A 21187-nucleotide genomic window follows, 5' to 3' on the forward strand; every position below is an offset into this window, starting at 1 on the left:
TTTTATTTTTTAGTGAAAAAAGCTGTGTAAGGGCTTGTTTTTTGCGGGACGGATTGAAGTTTTTATCGGTACTATTTTTGGGTACATGCAACTTTTTGATCACTTTTTATTCTTTATTTAGGGAGCGGTGGTGACCAAAAAAATTTAGATTCTGTCGTCGTTTTTTATTGATTTTTTTTGGGGTGTTCATCGTGCGGGAAAAATAACATTACAGTTTTATAGTTGGGGTCGTTACAAACGCGGTGATACCAAATATGTGTACTTTTTTAACGTGTTCATTTTTTTTCTATAATAAAAGTCTTATTATAGGAAAAAAAAGCATTTTGTGTTTATATAACTTATAAACTCATTTTTACACTTTTTTTAAAAAACATTTATTACTTATTTTTACTTTTTTTACTTGTCCCACTAGGGGACATTTAGACTTGCAGCTCTGATCGCTGCTAGAGTACATTACACTACACACGTAGTGTAATGTACTCTAACTGTCATTGTGACGTGACAGTCACTCTGACAGGAAGCTGAGGAGGACCGGCCCGGCTGTTCCTCCGAGGCTTCCGTACATGGCAACCCGGAGGTCATTGTCTGACCTCCGATTGCCACGACAAGCATCGGTAGCCCCCATGATCACTTCGTGGGGGCTGCCGATGTGCTTCAAACCACTTAAATGCGGCGACGGCAATCCGTCGCCGCACTTAAGGGGTTAATTGCCGAAAGCAGCGGGGATGGTCCGCTGTCCGGCGAGACTGATGTGACAGCTGTCTAGGTCAGCTGTCAGCGCGCGCCTGTCACTCTGTGTTTACACAGAGTGACAGTTTGAAATACTGACGAAAATGAACGTCATGGTGCGGGAACTAGCAGCCGACCATGACATTCATTTTCGTCATTGGTCGTGAAAGGGTTAAAGGGAACCTGTCACCAGCATTTCACCTACTAAACCAGCAATACCAGGTGGTAGTGGGTGAAAAATCATTTCTATATAACCTATAATTGTCTTCTTAGTCGGCTCTGTAGCTTTAGTATTCAGTTCTTTAGTGTTCCCACACCGTATGCTAATGAGCATAAAAGAGTTAAATCTTCATTTGAAAAGAGTCAAATCTTTGTTTGAAAAGAGTCATATCTTCATTTCTCAAGTCTTTCCAAGTTTTTTCCGCCTCCTTACTTTTGATTGACAGCTCCTCGCCTTCCCCCTGCACACAAAATCCTGCGCTTGTGCATTGATGTCCTTTTCTGGTGTGTGCGCACAAAGGGACACCGGATTATTATGATAAAAGGCGCCAAATGTTTGCAGACCGTTATTTACAGTCGGAGGAGGAGTTTAGGAGAGAGGATAACGTCAATGAACTTTTGATAGCAGCGGCCAGTGAGGGATAAGTAAAGTTCAATAGGTGAAATGCTGGTGACAGGTTCCCTTTAACATGTATTCTAGTTTTTATTTTCATTTATCAGTTTCTTTGGCCCATAAGATCTCTCCCAGGTCAAAGTCCCGTTTGGAGTAGTAGTTGTACAGGGATATTTTAGTAAAAGTCTACTGAAGAACGAGCCTAGAAAGCTCCGAATAGCGTCTTACTACTTTTGATAGCATGCTATCTCAGCTGGACACTGTATTCAACAATTGTTGGTCTAAAATTCACGGATCTTGGGATCAGCTCTTATTGACTGCTCCAGATGCAGAGCTTGTCTTGTTTTTTAGTAGTCATCCTTTGTTGGAAAGGACGATGCTTACTGCCAACACTGCATTGTGCATTACAAGGATCCACCAGAGTTCCATATGCTTATCTATTAATGCCGCAACTCTTTCTCACTCAGTTGAACGGACAACACATCCCAGCAGAAGTTTGCGTGTCTACAGCGCATGCGCCAACAAGAGGTTAGCTGGTGAAATTAAAGAGGCTCTGTCACCAGATTTTGCAACCCCTATGTGCTATTGCAGCAGATCGGCGCTGCAATGTAGATTACAGTAACGTTTTTATTTTAAAAAAACGAGCATTTTTGGCCAAGTTATGACCATTTTCGTATTTATGCAAATGAGGCTTGCAAAAGTACAACTGGGCGTGTTGAAAAGTAAAAGTACAACTGGGCGTGTATTATGTGCGTACATCAGGGCGTGTTTACTACTTTTACTAGCTGGGCGTTGTGTATAGAAGTATCATCCACTTCTCTTCACAACGCCCAGCTTCTGGCAGTGCAGACACAGCCGTGTTCTCGAGAGATCACGCTGTGACGTCACTCACAGGTCCTGCATCGTGTCAGACGAGCGAGGACACATCGGCACCAGAGGCTACAGATGATTCTGCAGCAGCATCGGCGTTTGCAGGTAAGTCGATGTAGCTACTTACCTGCAAATGCTGATGCTGCTGCAGAATCAACTGTAGCCTCTGGTGCCGACACGATGCAGGACCTGTGAGTGACGTCACAGATCTGCACTGCCAGAAGCTGGGCGTTCTGAAGAGAAGTGGATGATACTTCTCATCAGAATGCCCAGCTAGTAAAAGTAGTAAACACGCCCCGATGTACGCACATAATACACGCCCAGTTGGACTTTTACTTTTAAACACACCCACTTGGACTTTTGCAAGCCTCATTTGCATAACTACAAAAATGGTCATAACTTGGCCAAAAATGCTCGTTTTTTAAAAATAAAAACGTTACTGTAATCTACATTGCAGCGCCTATCTGCTGCAATAGCAGATAGGGGTTGCAAAATCTGGTGACAGAGCCTCTTTAAAACCCAGCACAAAGTTGCATGCGCTTACCAGTGAGTTCTCCCAATTAGCTGTTCCCATTCATATGAGACACCAACACAACATATTCTTGTATTAGGTTATGTTCACACGCAGTGTTTTCAGACGTAATTCGGGCTTTTTACGCCTCGAAATTACGCCTGAAAAAACCGCTCCATTACGCCTACAAACATCTTCCCATTGCTTTCAATAGGATTTACGGTGTTCTGTTCCCACGAGGTGTTATTTTACGCGTCGCTGTCAAAATATGGCGCGTAAAAAGACGCCCGCGAAAAAGAAGTGCATGTCACTTCTTGGGACGTTTTTGGAGCCGTTTTTTATTGACTCCATTGAAAAACAGCTCCAATAACGTCCGTAAAATACGCCGCGAAAAACCCGAGTTGCTACAAAAATGTCTGAAAATCAGGAGCTGTTTTCGCCTGAAATCAGCTCCGTATTTTCAGAAGTTTTTGGTCACTGCGTGTGAACATACCCTTAGGCCTCATGCACAGGAATGTATTTTTGTCCTCCCGTAAATACTGGCGTAAATACGGGTCCTTGTTCACACGTATTCGACCCGTATTGCACCAGTATTTACGGACCCGTGCCCGTAAATACGGGTCCGGTGTCACACGTATTCCACCCGTATTTACGGGCACGTTTTCGCTGCAAAATTACATTGCAGTAATCGGCAGCCCTTCTCTCTATCAGTGTAGAATAGAGAGAAGGGACAGCCCTTTCCGCAGAAAATGTAAAAGAAATTAATACTTACCCGGCCGTTGTCTTGGTGACGCGTCCCCCTCTTGACATCCATTCCGTCCTCCCTGGATGACGTGGCAGTCCATGTGACCGCTGCAGCCTGTGATTGGCCTGTGATTGACTGCAGCGGTCACATGGGCTGAAACGTCATCCCAGGAGGCCGGACTGGAGGAAGAAGCAGGGAGTTCTGGGTAAGTATGAACGTCTTTTTTTTTTTTACAGGTTGATCTATATTGTGATCGGAAGTCACTGTCCAGGGTGCTGAAACAGTTACTGCCGATCGTTTAACTCTTTCAGCACCCTGGACAGTGACTATTTACTGACGTCGCCTAGCAACGCTCCCGTAATTACGGGTGCACACACGTAGTCACCCGTAATTACGGGAGCCCCACAGACTTTTATGGGCCTGAAATAGGACATGTTCTATATTTTTCAACGGCACGGGCACCTTTCCGTAAGCATACGGGGAGGTACCCGTGGCCAATAGAAGTCCATGGGCCCGTAAAAACGTGCCGTAATTACGGGTGTTTTTACGTTCGTGTGCATGGGGCCTTAATCTATCTATGGTAATACAATACTGAGAGACTGTCTATTACAGAGGTCAGCAACCTTTAGGACTCCAGTTGTTGTGAAACTAGAACTCCGAGCATGCCCAGACAGACAAAAGCTTTTTTATTCCAGCCAAAGGCTGTCAGGGCATGCTGGGAATTGTAGTTTCAATACAGCTGCAGTCCCGCAGGTTGCTGAACCGTGGTCTCTTATATTAACCTGCTATCATACAGTCACAGGATACACGATAAACACACTATTTTTTAACCACTTGCGGACTGCCCATAGACTACAAACGTCCGGGCGGTCCGCAATTAGGGGTATGTTCACACGCAAAATCGAAAACTTCTGAAAATACGGAGCTGTTTTCAAGGGAAATCAGCTCTTGATTTTCAGATGTTTTTTTTTAGCAACGTCTTTCGTGGCGTTTTTGCAGCTGTTTTCTATAGAGTCAATGAAAAACGGCTCCAAAAACGGCAGCGTAAAAAAACGTCATGTTGGATCAGAACGACGTTTTTCCCATTGAAATCAATGGGCAGATGTTTGGAGGCGTTCTGCTTCCGATTTTTCTGCCATTTACGGGCCGAAAATAACCTGTATGAACATACCCTTACTCTGCAGGGCCGTTTCAGAACATCCTGCAGAGTTAGCTACTCCCCGGCGGCATTTAGCTCCGTGATACTGCTGTCTAGAGACAGCTCTATCATGGAACTTTAACCAGAGACCACTCAGTGTGGTCTCCGGTCATGTGATCATTGTGACAACCTGTCACAACGATCACGTTGCTCCTAAAAGCAGCGCTTACGTGCCGACTGTGAGGAGCTCTGTGAAACAGCTGTCTAGACACAGCTGATATCACGGAGCTTTCACCCGGAGATCACTCAGTGTGGTCTCCGGTTATGTCACATTGTTCCTCCAAGCAGCGCTTGCGCGCCGATGGTTAGGAGCTCAGCTTTTCTCTATAAATAAATTTGTCTATCTGCTACACGGCGACTTTGGCCACGCGCGACACAGGACGACCAGCCAAAGATCGCTATGTCCCGTAGCCTACATTGCATGTAATAAAAATCAATGAGGTTGTGTCGCAACCCGCAAGTTGCCACGGCATGACAGTTGCAAGAAATCCAAACTGTCGTGTCACAGTTACTTGCAGGTCGCAACGCAACCACATTGACTTTCATTGCTTGCGGTGTAGGCTATGGGACATAGCGATCTTTGGTAGGACGACGTGTGTCGGGGCCATAGTCACCATGTAACTCACACAGAGTATTTTGCAGGCAGGTCAAAATCTGCCTCAAAATTCCTTCTGGAATTTTGAGGCAGATTTTGACCTGCCTGCACTTTTTTTCCTGTGTTTTTCGCCTGAGGCCATTGAGGACCGCGGGCGTAAAACGTTTTTTCTGCCTTCCAGCCGCCTGGCCAAATACAATTTTGGCTGTAGATTGGCACTGATTCTGACGCGGTTTCCACATCAAAATCAGCACCAAAAACCTCTGTGTGAACTGGGCCTTAGGGCGACGTTAGATGTGGCGGATTCACTGCAAATTTTACCTGCGGGTTTGCGCAGGCAAAGTCTGCAGCGGATTACAGTACAAGGCAAGTAGATGAGATTTCACAAAACTCATCTGTATGCTGCAGACCTTTTACACGGCAGATTTTCAAATCTTTGATATGTCGTTAAATTAATACCTTGGGGGTCTACTTTCCATAAAATAATCATTTTTGGCGTGTCAAAGGAGTTTTCCAGTCCATAAAAATTGATAGCCTATCCTCAGGATAAGCCATCAATATCTGATCGATGGTGGCCCGTCTCCCCGCAGCCCCGCCGATCAGCTGTTTTGAGGGGGCTGCGATGCTCGTACGATCGTCGCTTCCCCTTCATTTCCTTTACTGCTCACACTGTGAATCGCGGACACACTTGTAGCGGCGGTTCATAGTATTACAGTATACACTTGAAAGGGAGAAGGCTGTAAAACTGTGAACCGCCGCTACAAGTGTGTCCGCAATTCACAGTGTGAGTGTAATGGCAGGGGGTAGGGAGACGGACAAATGAGCCCTAATCTACCCGCCACTCTGTCCCTGCCTACTTGCAACGACCCGCCCTAGGCGACGGGGTACAACTGGGCGGCGGTCCCTGCGCTCAGTAAGTGCACGACAAACACGACAAACATACAAGGCACACAAGCAAGGAAAAGGGGCCGTTGCCCACGGCAACACCGTGAGCAACCAGAGTGGTGAATGAGCCGAGTCAAGCCAGGAGTGTGCGAGGTACAAAACGAAAAGCAGAAGAGTAGTCGGTAAGCCAGGGTCTGTATGGAGCAGGATCAAAAATAGCAGGAGCTGTAGCTGGGCCAGGAAACCACAAGGAGGGAAACACAAGCAATAACAAGCACCGAGGGACAGAAAGTGCAGGCTTAAATAGACCGAGGGCGGGAGCTAGCTGAGTCTGGCCAGGTTACGATAGGCTCTCCCACTCCTAAGCCTGCCAGCCTGAATGGTGGAAGCAGGAGTCAGTCTCAGGGATGTATTCTCAGGTGCTGACTGATTAGTTCTGGGAGTTAACCCCGCTGTGCCTGGCAGATCCTTTACAGTACCCCCCCTTTTATGAGGGGCCACCGGACCCTTTCTAAGTGGACCTGGCTTACTGGGGAAACGCAGGTGGAACCTCCTGACCAATACCCCAGCGTGAACATCCCGGGCGGGTACCCAAGTCCTCTCCTCGGGCCCGTATCCTCTCCAATGGACCAGGTACTGGAGGGAGCCTTGGACCATCTTGCTGTCCACAATCCTGGCCACCTCGAATTCCACCCCCTCCGGGGTGAGGATGGGAACAGGAGGTCTCCTCGAGGGAGCCAAGGACGGGGAGCAGCGTTTGAGGAGGGAGGCATGAAACACGTCGTGTATCCGAAAAGACGGGGGTAACTCCAGCCGGAAGGAGACAGGATTGAGGACCTCAATGACCTTATACGGCCCAATAAACCGGGGAGCAAACTTCTTGGACGGAACCTTGAGACGCAAGTTCCTAGACGACAACCACACCAGATCCCCGACCATAAACAGGGGGTTAGCAGAACGTTTTTTATCAGCCTGAGTTTTTTGTACGCTCTGGGACACCTCTAGGTTTTTCTGAACCTGGGCCCAGACTGTGCACAGTTCCCAATGAACGACCTCTACCTCAGGATTGTTGGAACTACCAGGTGAAACGGAGGAGAACCGTGGATTAAACCCAAAATTACAAAAAAAAGGAGAGACCCCTGACGAGTTACTGACCCGGTTATTAAGGGAAAATTCGGCGAGGGGAATGAAAGAGACCCAATCAAATTGACAGTCAGAGACAAAAGACCTTAAGTATTGTTCTAGAGATTGATTAGTCCTCTCCGTTTGGCCATTGGTTTCAGGATGGAAGGCAGAGGAGAAGGACAGATCAATCCCCAAATTCATACAGAAGGCTCTCCAAAACAATGAAACAAATTGTACCCCTCTGTCCGAAACAATATTGACAGGGAGACGCAGGATGTGTTTGACAAACAAGGTAGCCAACGTTTTGGCGTTGGGTAGTTTCTTGAGGGGCACAAAGTGGCACATCTTACTGAAGCAGTCCACCACCACCCACACCACCGACTTGCCTTGGGATGGAGGCAAATCGGTGATAAAATCCATGGAGATATGTGTCCAAGGTCTCTGGGGAATGGGCAACGAACGCAGTAAGCCCGCTGGTCGGGACCTGTGAGTCTTGGACCTAGCACAAACCTCACAAGCGGCAACGTAGGCCTTAACGTCTTTAGGCAACCCAGGCCACCAATAATTTCTGGTAATGAGGTGTTTGGTACCCAGGATGCCTGGATGGCCAGATAGTGCGGAGTCATGATTTTCCCTAAGTACCCTTAGCCGGAATTGCAGGGGAACAAACAGCTTGTTCTCAGGAAGGTTCCCGGGAGCTGCACCTTGATCAGTAGCAATTTCAGAGACTAAATCAGAATCGATCGAGGAAATGATTATACCTGGAGGCAAAATACAAGCAGGATCTTCCTCCGAAGGAGGGCTGGCCATGAAGCTACGCGACAGTGCATCAGCCTTAATATTTTTAGACCCAGCCCTATAGGTAACCAAAAAATTGAATCTGGTAAAAAATAACGCCCATCGAGCTTGTCTCGGGTTTAGCCTCCGGGCAGATTCTAGGAAAACCAGATTCTTGTGGTCAGTAAGGACCGGTACCTGGTGCCTAGCCCCCTCCAGGAAGTGGCGCCACTCTTCAAATGCCCATTTAATGGCTAAGAGTTCGCGGTTGCCAATATCATAGTTACTCTCAGTTGGCGAAAACTTCCTGGAGAAGTAGGCACAGGGGCGGAGATGGGTGAGGGACCTGGTACCCTGGGACAAGACAGCCCCCACTCCCACCTCAGATGCGTCAACTTCCACGATAAATGGCTCCATTTGGTTGGGCTGAACCAGCACCGGGGCCGAGACAAAGCACTTCTTAAGGACCTCAAAAGCCTGGACAGCCTCAGGAGGCCAGTGGAGGAGATCAGCACCTTTGCGAGTGAGGTGCACCTTTGCGAGTGAGGTCCGTAAGGGGCTTAGCGATGACCGAGAAGTTAGCAATAAATCTCCTGTAATAATTAGCGAACCCCAAAAAACACTGTAACGCCTTCAGGGAGGCAGGTTGGACCCATTCCGCCACAGCCTGAACCTTGGCGGGGTCCATGCGGAATTCATGAGGAGTGAGGATTTGACCCAAAAATGGAATCTCCTGTACCCCAAACACACATTTTTCGGTTTTGGCAAACAGTTTATTTTCCCGAAGGACCTGGAGCACCTTCCTGACATGCTCCACGTGGGAGGACCAGTCCTTGGAAAACACCAGTATGTCATCAAGGTACACTACCAGAAAAATCCCCAGGTAATTTCTCAAAATCTCATTTATGAAATTCTGGAAGACCGCAGGGGCATTACACAACCCAAAGGGCATGACGAGGTATTCGAAATGGCCTTCGGGCGTGTTAAACGCAGTCTTCCACTCATCCCCCTCTTTGATGCGAATAAGGTTATACGCCCCCCGTAGATCCAATTTAGAAAACCATTGGGCCCCCTGAAACTGATTAAAGAGATCAGGAATCAAAGGAAGGGGATACTGGTTCCTTACCGTGACCTTATTCAGGCCACGGTAGTCAATGCATGGCCTAAGACCACCATCCTTCTTCCCCACGAAGAAGAAGCCAGCACCTACCGGAGAAGAAGAGGGACGAATGTAACCCTTGGCCAGGGATTCCTGGATATACACTCTCATAGCTTCACGTTCGGGACAAGAAAGATTAAATATCCTACCCTTAGGAAGCTTAGCTCCTGGTACCAATTCGATAGCGCAATCGTATTCTGTATGAGGAGGTAACACTTCGGAGGCCTCCCTAGAGAAAACATCAGCGAAGTCCTGAACAAACTCGGGTAGCGTATTCGCCTCCTTAGGGGGAGAAATAGAATTAACAGAAAAACATGACGTACAACATTCATTACCCCATTTGGTTAGCTCCCCAGTATTCCAGTCAAACGTAGGATTATGCAACTGCAACCAGGGAAGACCTAGAACCAAATCGTACGATAATCCCTGCATCAACGGTACAGAGCATTGCTCCAAATGCATGGAGCCAACAAGGAGTTCAAAAACAGGGGTATGCTGTGTAAAATAACCATTAGCAAGAGGAGTGGCGTCGATACCCACTACCGGGACAGGTTTAGGCAAATCAATAAGAGGCATAGCAAGGGACATAGCAAATTCCACAGACATGATATTAGTAGAGGACCCTGAATCCACGAAGGCACTGCCGGTAGCAGACCTACCACCAAAAGAGACCTGAAAGGGAAGCAAGATCTTAGTACGGTTCATATTTACTGGAAATACCTGTGCGCCCAAGTGACCTCCCCGATGATCACTTAGACGCGGAAGTTCTCTGGCTGCAACCTTACGCTTAGGACAGTTGTTCACTTCATGCTTGTCGTCCCCACAGTAGAAGCAGAGACCATTCTTCCTGCGGAATTCTCTACGTTGTTGGGGGGACACGGAGGCCCCGAGTTGCTTAGGTATCTCTGAATCTTTCGGGGAGGAACGAAGCAACGGAGCTTCGGGAGGCATCATGGGGGAGTCGGAGGAGAAAACACATAAACGTTCACATTGTCGTTCCCTGAGACGTCGGTCAAGTCGTATCGCTAAAGCCATAACCTGGTCTAGGGAGTCAGAAGAGGGATAGCTAACTAGCAGGTCTTTCAGGGCATTCGACAGACCCAACCTAAACTGGCACCTTAAGGCAGGGTCATTCCACTGAGAAGCTACGCACCACTTCCGAAAGTCAGAGCAATACTCCTCAACAGGTCTCTTACCCTGACTTAAGGTCACCAGCTGACTCTCGGCAAAGGCAGTCCTGTCAGTCTCGTCATAAATAAGTCCGAGAGCAGAAAAGAAACAATCAACGGAGGAAAGTTCAGGGGCGTCAGGAGCCAAGGAGAAGGCCCACTCTTGGGGCCCTTCCTGGAGCCGGGACATAATTATACCCACCCGCTGGCTCTCAGAACCTGAGGAATGAGGCTTTAAACGAAAGTAAAGCCTACAACTCTCCCGAAAGGAGAGAAAAGCCCTCCGGTCCCCTGAGAACCGGTCGGGCAACTTGAGGTGGGGTTCAAGAGGTGCGGTGAGGGGAACTACCAGGGTAGCATCAGGCTGGTTGACCCTCTGAGCCAGGGCCTGGACCTGTAGGGAGAGACCCTGTGGGACCCTGTGGGAGGGATCCATAGTGGTGTCAGCGACCAGGGGTAGACTAGGTATGGGCTTGTTATTATGTAATGGCAGGGGGTAGGGAGACGGACAAGTGAGCCCTAATCTACCCGCCACTCTGTCCCTGCCTACTTGCAACGACCTGCCCTAGGCGACGGGGTACAACTGGGCGGCGGTCCCTGCGCTCAGTAAGTGAACGACAAACACGACAAACATACAAGGAACACAAGCAAGGAAAAGGGGCCGTTGCCCACGGCAACACCGTGAGCAACCAGAGTGGTGAACGAGCCGAGTCAAGCCAGGAGTGTGCGAGGTACAAAACGAAAAGCAGAAGAGTAGTCGGTAAGCCAGGGTCTGTATGGAGCAGGATCAAAAATAGCAGGAGCTGTAGCTGGGCCAGGAAACCACAAGGAGGGAAACACAAGCAATAACAAGCACCGAGGGACAGGAAGTGCAGGCTTAAATAGACCGAGGGCGGGAGCTAGCTGAGTCTGGCCAGGTTACGATAGGCTCTCCCACTCCTAAGCCTGCCAGCCTGAATGGTGGAAGCAGGAGTCAGTCTCAGGGATGTATTCTCAGGTGCTGACTGATTAGTTCTGGGAGTTAACCCCGCTGTGCCTGGCAGATCCTTTACAGTGAGCAGTAAAGGAAGTGGAGGGGAAGCAGCGTTCGTACGAGCACTGTGGCCCCTTCCAAACAGCCGATCAACGGAGGTGCCGAGTGTTGGACCCTAACCGATCAGATATTGATGGCCTATCCTGAGGATAGGCCATCAGTTTTTGTGGACTGGGAATGTCACAACATCTGTAATGGTCGTATGGTGTCAGCGAACCAGCTTTGGAATTTTTTTCTCTAAAAGCTACTTTGTGCAACATTCATTGTAAGCGCCACCTTGCACCCAGCGTGTAAGAAATTATAATATAATAAAAAATAATAATATTTGGTATTGTTGAAGTCGGCAGAAGTTGCCAAATATGTATTCAGGTGTGTCTACCCAGTGGCATGCACCAGATGTAAAAAAAAAAAAAAAAAAAAAAGCACCTAAAATCACACATTCACATTTTTTTCAACTTATTTTTTCAATTTTTCCTTCCATATTTAAAAAAAAAAGTAAAATATATCTATTATTTTTTTTTACACAATATGGAAGCCCAATATGTTCTGAGAAAAACAAGACCAAATACATGTACTGTAGGTTGGAAAAATAATAAAAGAACAAAAATGTGCTTTTAAATTGGCACATGGCTAAAACGTAAAAATGGGCCTGGTCAGGAAGTGGTTTTAATCTATATTAAAGAAGTGTTCCAGCTTCAATATATTACATCAATATATTACATCAGCCATACCGTGCCTGGCTGGTATATGCAGGGATGATGGGGTTTAAATACAGGAATAATGGCTGGTATATTCAGGGATGATGGGGGTTATATGCAGGAATGATAGGTAGTCCAGCCATCATCCCTGCATTAACCCCCATCATCCCTGTATATATCAGTCATTATCCCTGTATACAAACTCCATCATCCCTGTATCCATTCATTATTGAGGTGGGGTGCTTGCTCACCCTGTCTTCTAACACGCAGGCTTCTTCTGCTCCTCTCTGGCGGGCAGTGTTAGAGGTGTGCTCTGCTCTAGCAGACGTGCCTAGCGTGCGATTGAAGAGTATTGTGGCGTCAGGGCCGATTCTAGCTTTTCTGCTGCCTGAGACAAAAATTGAAATGGCACCCCCCAGATTTTGATTGACATCCCCCTGGCTGTTCTACATCACTAGCATCCTCCTCCAACTCTTGCAGATACGCCGTTGCCTTGTACTGGCATGCACGTTCAGCCGGGCAGAGTACACCTTGCTGCACGGTGCATACCCAAGTAGTACAAGGCAATGGGGCATCTGAGAAACTTGGAGGAGGCTGCTAGTGATGTATAACAGCCAGGGGGATGTCAATCAAGCATGGAAAGGTGGGTTTGGAGGCACGACTATGTGACTCTTCAGGATAGCGGCACTGCCTCATGACCCTTTAATGAGTAATTAGCATATAGTGTGCGCCATTCTAAAAGTTGATTTTATAGATTTTGCTGCATCTGAAAAAAACATACAGGGGAATGTTTTGAAATATTGTCAGGTCATGTATTATTGCATGGTGGCTGTTCAAGGGGTTAAAACTACCTGACAGGTTCCCATTAAATATGCAATGAATTGAAAACAATTCCATCTGCCCTGCAATTTTGTTATTATAAATATATCCTGTATAATTACAGCTCCAGAACCAAGCTCTGACATATATACATTACCAGAACCAAGCTCAGTACCTATATATAACACCAGACCCAACCTCAGTACATATATACAACACCAGAACCAAGCTCAGTATGTATATACAGCACCAGAACCAAGCTCACTACATAATTACAGCATCAGAACCAAACTTGTACATATATAAGGCAAAAGAACCAAGCTCAATACATATATACAGCCCCAGAACCAAGCTCAGTACATATATACAATACCAGACCCAAGCTCAGTACATGTATACAACACCAGAACCAAGCTCAGTACATATATACAGCCCCAGGAACCAAGCTCAGTACATATATACAACACAAGAACCAAGCTCAGTACATAAATACAGCACCAGAACAAAGTTCAGTACATAAATACAGCAACAGAACCAAGCTCAGTACATAAATACAGCACCAGAACAAATCTCAGTACATATCTATAGCTCCAGAACCAATGTCAGTACATAAATACAGCACCAGAACAAAGCTCATACATATATCCAACACCAGAACCAAACTTAGTACATAAATACAGCACCAGAACCAAACTCAGTACATAAATACAGCACCAGAGCAAAGCTCAGTACATATATACAGCACCAGAACAAAGCTCAGGACATAACTATAACACCACCACAAATACAGCTAAATTTAATGCAACCCCTGCTGTATAGGCTTTTACGGCGTAAAACTACAACTCCCAGCGTGGCCCGAACAATGGTGAGGATATGCTGAGAGTTGCTGTTTCCCAAAAAAAAAATTCATACCACCCGTCATCTCGCTGCAGATCATACAGTGACTAGAGTACTGATTAAAGGCAGAATAAATATTTACATTAAGTGTCTCACCGGTGACGTCCTTTCAGGTTCTAGTTGTTCTTTTTCTCTTTTCTTCTCGATCCGGTACAGACCTCTATGATGACTTCTCCCGGCCATAGCCCATTTCTGCAGTTTGCTGCTCAGATGTCTTCAGCTTCTCACTTTTCAAACATTTCTGCACCTATAGACGAAGATAAAATTCTCATGGTGCCACACACTACACCCCTAAATATAATAGCGCCATACACTGCACCTCTACTTATAATAGTACCATACACTGTGTCCCTGATTATAATAGCACCATACACTGTGTCCCACACCCACACAGTACTCCCTGTAGATAGTGCCCATTAGAGCCCCCTGTAGATAGTGCCCCTATAGAGTCCCCTGTAGATAGCGCCCCATAGAGCCCCCTGTAGATAGTGCCCCCCATCCCCTTGTAGATAATACCCACATACAGCCCCCTGTAGAGATAGTGTCCCACATATAGCCCCCCTGTAGATAGCGCTCTACATATAGCCCCCCCTGTAGATAGCGCTCTACATATAGCCCCCCTGTAGATAGTGCCCCACATATTGCCCCCCTGTATATAGTGCCCCACATATACTGACCGATGTATATAGGGCCCCACATATAGCGCCCCTGTAGATAGCGCCCCACATATAGCCCCCCTGTATATAGTGCCCCACATATACTGCCCCCTGTATATATTGCCCCACATGTAGCCCCCCTGTAGTTAGTGCCCCACATATAGCCACCCTGTAGATAGTGCCCCACATATAGCACCCCCTGTATATAGTGCCCCACGTATAGCCCCCCTGTAGATAGTGCCCTACATATAGCCCCCCTGTAGATAGTGTCCCACATATAGCCTGTCACGGTTTGTGGGTATGTGGACCCACTAGGCCGCTCCGCCGCAGCAGGGAGGCAGCTGGCCAAACAACAGGAACCCCAGAATGCAAAGTCCCGCACAAGGGTACCTGGATAGTCCAGACAATGGCCGCAGCTCTGGCACGGATGGAGGTGGGTGCAGCAAGTAACGCCAGATGTGGCGGATGACAGCAGGTGCCGCAGATTACGCCAGACGTGGCGAATCCCTCCAGACGTGGCAGATGACACAGGACGTGATGGATGGCAACAGGTGCCGCAGGCTGCTCCAGACGTGACGAATCCCTCAGGACGTGGCAGATGACACAGGACGTTGCAAGGCATCAGTAGGTGCGGTAGACACGACTCCAACTAGTATGCACAGGAACAAGAAAACAGCACGGGATACAGGAACAGGTAACAGGGCACGGGTAACAACTGGAATATGAAACACTAAGGGACCATTTGCAAGACAGACTGGGAAAAACGAACAACGCTCAGGCAAGGATCAGAAGGCCTGGGGCCTTATTATAGACCAGGAAATCATGGCAGTTGATGATGATGACTATTTCCTTTGTGTGCGCGCTGGCCATTTAAGGCCGGGCACGAGCGTGCACGAGCGTGCGCGCGCACCCTACGGGACACAGCAGACCAGAGCGGAAGTGAGCGCTGGCGTCTCCTAGGAAGGAGATGGGGACCAGCGCTCACGGATCCATGGCTGCGGGCGTCAGGGGGTGAGTAAACCCGATGGCCCATGGCCATGGACACTACATAGCCTCCCCATAGATTGTGCCCCACGTAGAGCTCCCCCCGTAGATAATGCCACTCACACTTCTAAGTAAAAAGAAACAACTTTACATACTCACCTTGATCCCGTCCCCGCGCCATCCTGTGTCAATGCAGGCCCTCTCTCTTCTGAGCAGGTCTGCTGCTGGCTGAACGACGTAAGCGGTGCGATGACGTCATCGTGCCACTTGCGTTGTTGAAAGGCGCTGATTGGCGGGACAAGTCATTATGCCCTGCAAATCAGCGTCATTGTAAGGCTCTGAATGATCGGGCACGGAACGCACCTGGCCATTCAGCACTTATGCATGTAATTGTATCTACATCCTATAGATGCAGGCACAATTAGTGCAGGAGGGGGTGGCGGTGGCTGATTTTATTCGTGCCGCCACCCCCTCAGAAAGGCAGCAGGCCGCCGCCTGAGGTGAGAAGCTCAGCTCGCCTTATGGACGGTGTGGCACTGTGTGGCGTGGCCGCGGCGGTCATGGCAGGGGCAGCGGCAGGGGCAGTCACAGTGGGCCCAGGGCCACCGCCCCCCTGCTATCTACGCCACTGGAGAGACTGATATATTTATGTGGACACTAACTGCATCTAGATACTGCCAGAGGAAGCTCTATTGAGTTTGTTTTTATTGTGATACATTACCATATTATAGTGTGCCTGCATTAATATTAAGTATACTACAAGCAAGGTCTATGTCCAAACTTTGTCACACAATATAGAACGTCCAGAGAGCCGGCTATCTGTAATTCTATATGTCTTTGGGTTTTGTGGATATCAGTTTTTTTGCCAGTGCACTCAATGTCCTGTGCATTGGTGCATTTACTGGTCAGCTGCACATACTACTGTTTTTAAATGTACTGTCAAAATGTCCTTTAGGCCCTATGCACACGACCTTAGCCATGTGCACGGCCATGATTTTTGGGTCAGACGGCCGCGGAGTTTCACCCGCGGGCCGCCCGCAAATCGCAGGCCGTGCACATGGCCACGTGCATTCATTTTTATGAGCCGTTCTTTTTGCGGTCCAGGCTTCTGGACCATGCACTGACCGTGGAAACCATGTTTGTGTGCATGGGCCCATTGAAATGAATAGGGACGCAATTCACCTGCAGATTTGCAGGGTGAATTGCGGCCGCAAAAATATGATGGTGTCCTATGGGGCCATGCACAAGACCTTGGTTTTCACGGTCCGTGCATGGCCCAGGAGCCCGCACCGCAGAAAGAACGGACAAGTCTTATTACGGCCGTGTTCTGCGTTCCGGGCTCATTGAAAATAATGGCCACGGCCATGTGCACGGCCCGCGATTTGCGGGCGGCTCGAGGCTGTCACTCCGTGGCCGGCCGACCCGAAAATCACGACCGTGCACATGGCTACAGTCGTGTGCATGAGGCCTAATTCTTTGACAAGACTGACTCAGATATGGTTTTCTGCCATTTATAGCCCCTGCTCTTTTATGAGTTCCCACAATGCACTGAACTCTAGCAATAAGACAACAGCACAAATCTGAATTTAGCTTTGGATATGGAGAAAAGATCATGTAACATGATATAGTAAAATATAAGTAGAAGTAAAGTAGGGTGTGTTCAAACATTTTATATTCTTATTAACAAGAGTAAAATCTGAAGCTATGCTTTAAATAATCATTGTGTAATATCAAATTTTTTTTATACTGTTTTTTAATAGGGCTTCTTGTCATTTGCAGAGGCGACTAGTGCAGTCATTACAATTCATTTCGGCAAACCAGGACAGTAGGTTTTTTTTCCACAAAATGTCTTAATAAACTTTATTTTAAAGTGTAGCTTAGGCTGGGTTCACACGACCTATTTTCAGACGTAAACGAGGCGTATTATGCCTCGTTTTACGTCTGAAAATAGGGCTACAATACGTCGGCAAACATCTGCCCATTCATTTGAATGGGTTTGCCGACGTACTGTGCAGACGACCTGTCATTTACGCGTCGTCGTTTGACAGCTGTCAAACGATGACGCGTAAAAATACAGCCTCGTCAAAAGAAGTGCAGGACACTACTTTCAGACGTAATTTGAGCCGTTCTTCATTGAACTCAATGAAGCACAGCTCAAAATTTACGGCTGTCAGAGAAGCCTCGCAAAATGCGAGGAGGAGCATTTACGTCTGAAACGAGGCAGCTGTTTTCTCCTGAAAACAGTCTGTCTTTTCAGACGTAAATGCCTGCTATCGTGTGCACATACCCTAAACGTTTGACAAACTTCTGACATGTCATAGAGACATTAAAAAAAACACAAAAAATGGCCATACTCACAAATTGGGCAGGTATAATCCCAACAGGACGCAGCCAGGTCAAAAATGCTGCTGAAGGAAAGTGCACAGGTGTGTTTAAATAATAATAGCCAATAGTGGCTATTATTATTTAAAGACACCTGTGCACTTTCCTTCAGCAACATTTTTGACCTGGCTGCATCCTGTTGGGATTATACCTGCCCAATTTTTGAGTATGGCCATTTTTTTGTGTTTTTAATCTTATTATATGTCCCACTTTTTTTTCTGCGGATGTCATAGAGACATGTCAGAAGTTTGGATTGGTGGAGGTCAGAGCACTGAGACCCCCACTAATCTCTAGAACAAAGCAGCTGAAGTGCTCGTGTGAGCACTCAGATGCTTCGTGTCTGTTCGGCTTTTTCCGGAAAGCCGATATATCGGTGTACGGACACATAGACTTTCTATTGAGTCCGTACACAGATACATTTATTTCTGGAAATAGCCGAACAGACATGAAGCAGCTGAGCGCACACACGAGCACTTCAGCTGCTTCGTTCTAGCAATTGGTGGGGGTCTCTCTATGACATGTCAGAAGTTTGTCAAACGTTTAGCTACACTTTAAATGTTTGTGCTAAATAGTAATCTCAGCTTTTCTGATCAGTGTAAGATATCTGTTTATTGTGTCAAGACCATTAATGACATAACTATTTATCATTTAGACCAATAATATTTAGCATAGATGAAATGGTATTTGAAGCAAACTTTGTTTTGGCAACATTAGAAGAAGTGGAGGATTCATCTTCTCCTCAAGAATCGCATGACACAGTCCTTGAGTGAGTCTTAAGTAATTATCTGTCTTTATATAGATATACCAGATAGAAATCCTTTTGTTACATGCCATGATCCTGCTCCCCCTCACAACAGTGGTCTTTACAACGTTTCTGATGCTCATACACCCTACAGATACTATTAGGGTATGTTCACACAGCTTGTTTTCGGATGTTCTTAGGGGCGTAAATGGCCGAAAAATCGAAAGCAGAACGCCTCCAAACATCTGCCCATTCAAAAACGCCCGCAGAAAAAAAGTGCATGTCACTTCTTAAGCTGTTTTTGGAGACGTTTTTAATTGACTCTATAGAAAATCAGCTCCAAAAACAGCCGTAAAAAATGCAGCGAAAAACGCGAGTTGCAAAAAAATCCGGCTGAAAATCAGGAGCTGTTTTCCCTTGAAATCAGCTCCGTGTTTTCAGACGTTTTTTAGTAAGCGTGTGCACATACCCTTAATATTGGTATGAGAAGGCATGTTTACCACATTTTTTACACGTGCATCATGGCGTTTATTTTTGTGAATTACAATATGTGGTCATTTAATTTCCTGCAAAAAATATTGCACACAAGATTTATAGGATTGATTATAGTTACTTAGTTTAGAATATATCACATTTTTCATTTTTTTTTTTTCTAAATGGGGACATGTATTTTCCACACTGCAATAAGAAGTTTAGCTTATGTAGTCTGTAGAAAAATGTCTTAATAAAAAAAAAAACTATTTATTTTACTCAATAGTATAAGATAATAAACTTTGTAATATATCTTGCTAAATAAAAATGGCCCTTTCTCCTCTTATGAGACACCTCTTTCCCCCCCTATACTTGGCTGTTACAATCTATAATTGTTCAGAAACACTGCACTCACTGAGAAATAATCTCCAGGCATAAAAGTCAATGGAGCTTCTCACTTAGTTCAGCAAAAAAACTGAAGGAGGTGGTTTTCTTTTTCTCATTATTTCTTTAGCAACTGTTTCGTGAATCGCGGACAGCATACTGATGACGTCTGTGTGCTGTCCGTGATTTTTGCGCACCCATTGACTTGAATGGGTGCGTGATGCGCAAAAAATGCACAAGAATAGGACATGCAGTAAGTTTCACGCAGCGGACACACTGCGTGTTTATCACCTCCTTCAGTTTTTTTTGCTGACGTAAAAAATGCGTGACATACAGATGACATACGCACATAAAAATACGCAGACGTGCACCTTACACGGATGCCACACGGCATGCGCAGTTCAGAGTGACCCAGCATAGAAGCTGGTTTCTAGGGTGAAAGCCAGCGCCATTTTGGAGAAGACCGGCTGCAGGTAAGGCGTGTACGTGTTTGTGTGTGTGTTTGTGTGTGGGTATCTGTGTGTGGCGTGGTTGCATGTTTGGGGGGTTTGTGTGGGGGGGAGACGCTCGACAGAGCAGCGGTGCTCGCCGCTGTTCCTTCAAAACAGCTGATTGGCGGCTATGAAGGATCAGCGGCACACGAGTGCCGCTTATCTTTCACGGCTGCTTATCAGCTGTTTTTAAGGATCAGCGGCGAGCACCGCTGCTCCGTCGAGCGCCCCCCCAAAGACGCAACCCCTCCAAACATGCAGGTAAGTTGTGTGTGTGGGTGTGTGTGTGTGTGTGTGTGTGTTAATGTGTGTGCATGTGTGAGGGGGGGTTTGTGTGTGGGGGGGCGCTTGATGGAGCAGCGGTGCTCACCGCTGCTCGACAGAGCAGGGGTGCTCGCCGCTGTTCCTTCAAAACAGCTCATTGGCGGCTATAAAGGATCAGCGGCACACGCCACTGATCCTTCACAGTCGCTTAGCAGCGGTTTTGAAGGATCAGCAGCGAGCACCGCTGCTCCGCTGAGCGCCCCACCCCACACACACACAAACCCCTCAAACATGCAGTGTGCGTGCGTGCATGGTTTTGTGTGTGGGTGTCCGTGTGTGGCACGGTTGCATGTTTGGGGGGTTAGTGTCTGTGTGGGGGCGCTCGACAGAGCAGTGGTGTTCACCGCTTCTCGATGGAGCAGCGGTGCTCGCCGCTGTTGCTTCCAAACAGCTGGTTGGCGGCTATTTTGAAGGAACAGCAGCGAGCACCGCTGCTCCATCGTTCCCTGCTCCTTTCATGAACCGCCGTGTAACTACATGGCGATTCACAGTAGGAGCAAGGAATGAAGAAGCAGCGGCATATTACAAACTTTTATTTTTTTTGTTTTGCAGGTTCCTTAGTAATGGCCGCTGTCTGTTTGACGACGTCCATTACTTAGGCGGGGCTTAGTGTTAGCCAGTGAAAAAGCTATCACTAACCAACCATTATTACCCCGATACCCACTGCCACCAGGGGTATCGGAAGTGACGGTCGGGCACTGGGGCGGCCGCAGGCTGGTATCATTAGGCTGGGAAGGGCCAAAAACAGTGACCCTTCCCATCCTGGTAATGCTAGGCTACGGCTGTTTTATTGTATCTGGCTGGTTATAAAAATGGGGGTGTAACCCAAGTCGTTTTTTAAAAAAATTAAAAATTAATAGACAAAAACGACGTGAGGTTCCCTCCATTGATGTAAATGGGAAGCGTAATTAAGTGTTTTTTGACGCGTCT

The 21187-nt window shown here is 47.1% G+C and overlaps 1 protein-coding gene across 3 annotated transcripts in view; it reads left to right on the forward strand.

Moving 5' to 3' along the window:
* Nucleotides 1–21187, forward strand: part of RAD9B (RAD9 checkpoint clamp component B) — a 255599-nt gene that overhangs the window by 176343 nt on the left and 58069 nt on the right. For 2 of the 3 annotated variants that reach the window (XM_075834607.1, XM_075834587.1), the window contains 2 exons: nt 17224–17288; nt 18498–18611. In XM_075834607.1, coding sequence (XP_075690722.1) covers nt 17224–17288; nt 18498–18611 — 179 coding nt within the window. The remainder of the gene's footprint in view (nt 1–17223; nt 17289–18497; nt 18612–21187) is intronic. The other variant, XM_075834597.1, reaches the window with a different exon arrangement.

This window comes from Rhinoderma darwinii, chromosome 1 (genome assembly GCF_050947455.1).
Source record: "Rhinoderma darwinii isolate aRhiDar2 chromosome 1, aRhiDar2.hap1, whole genome shotgun sequence".
Lineage (NCBI taxonomy): Eukaryota > Metazoa > Chordata > Amphibia > Anura > Rhinodermatidae > Rhinoderma > Rhinoderma darwinii.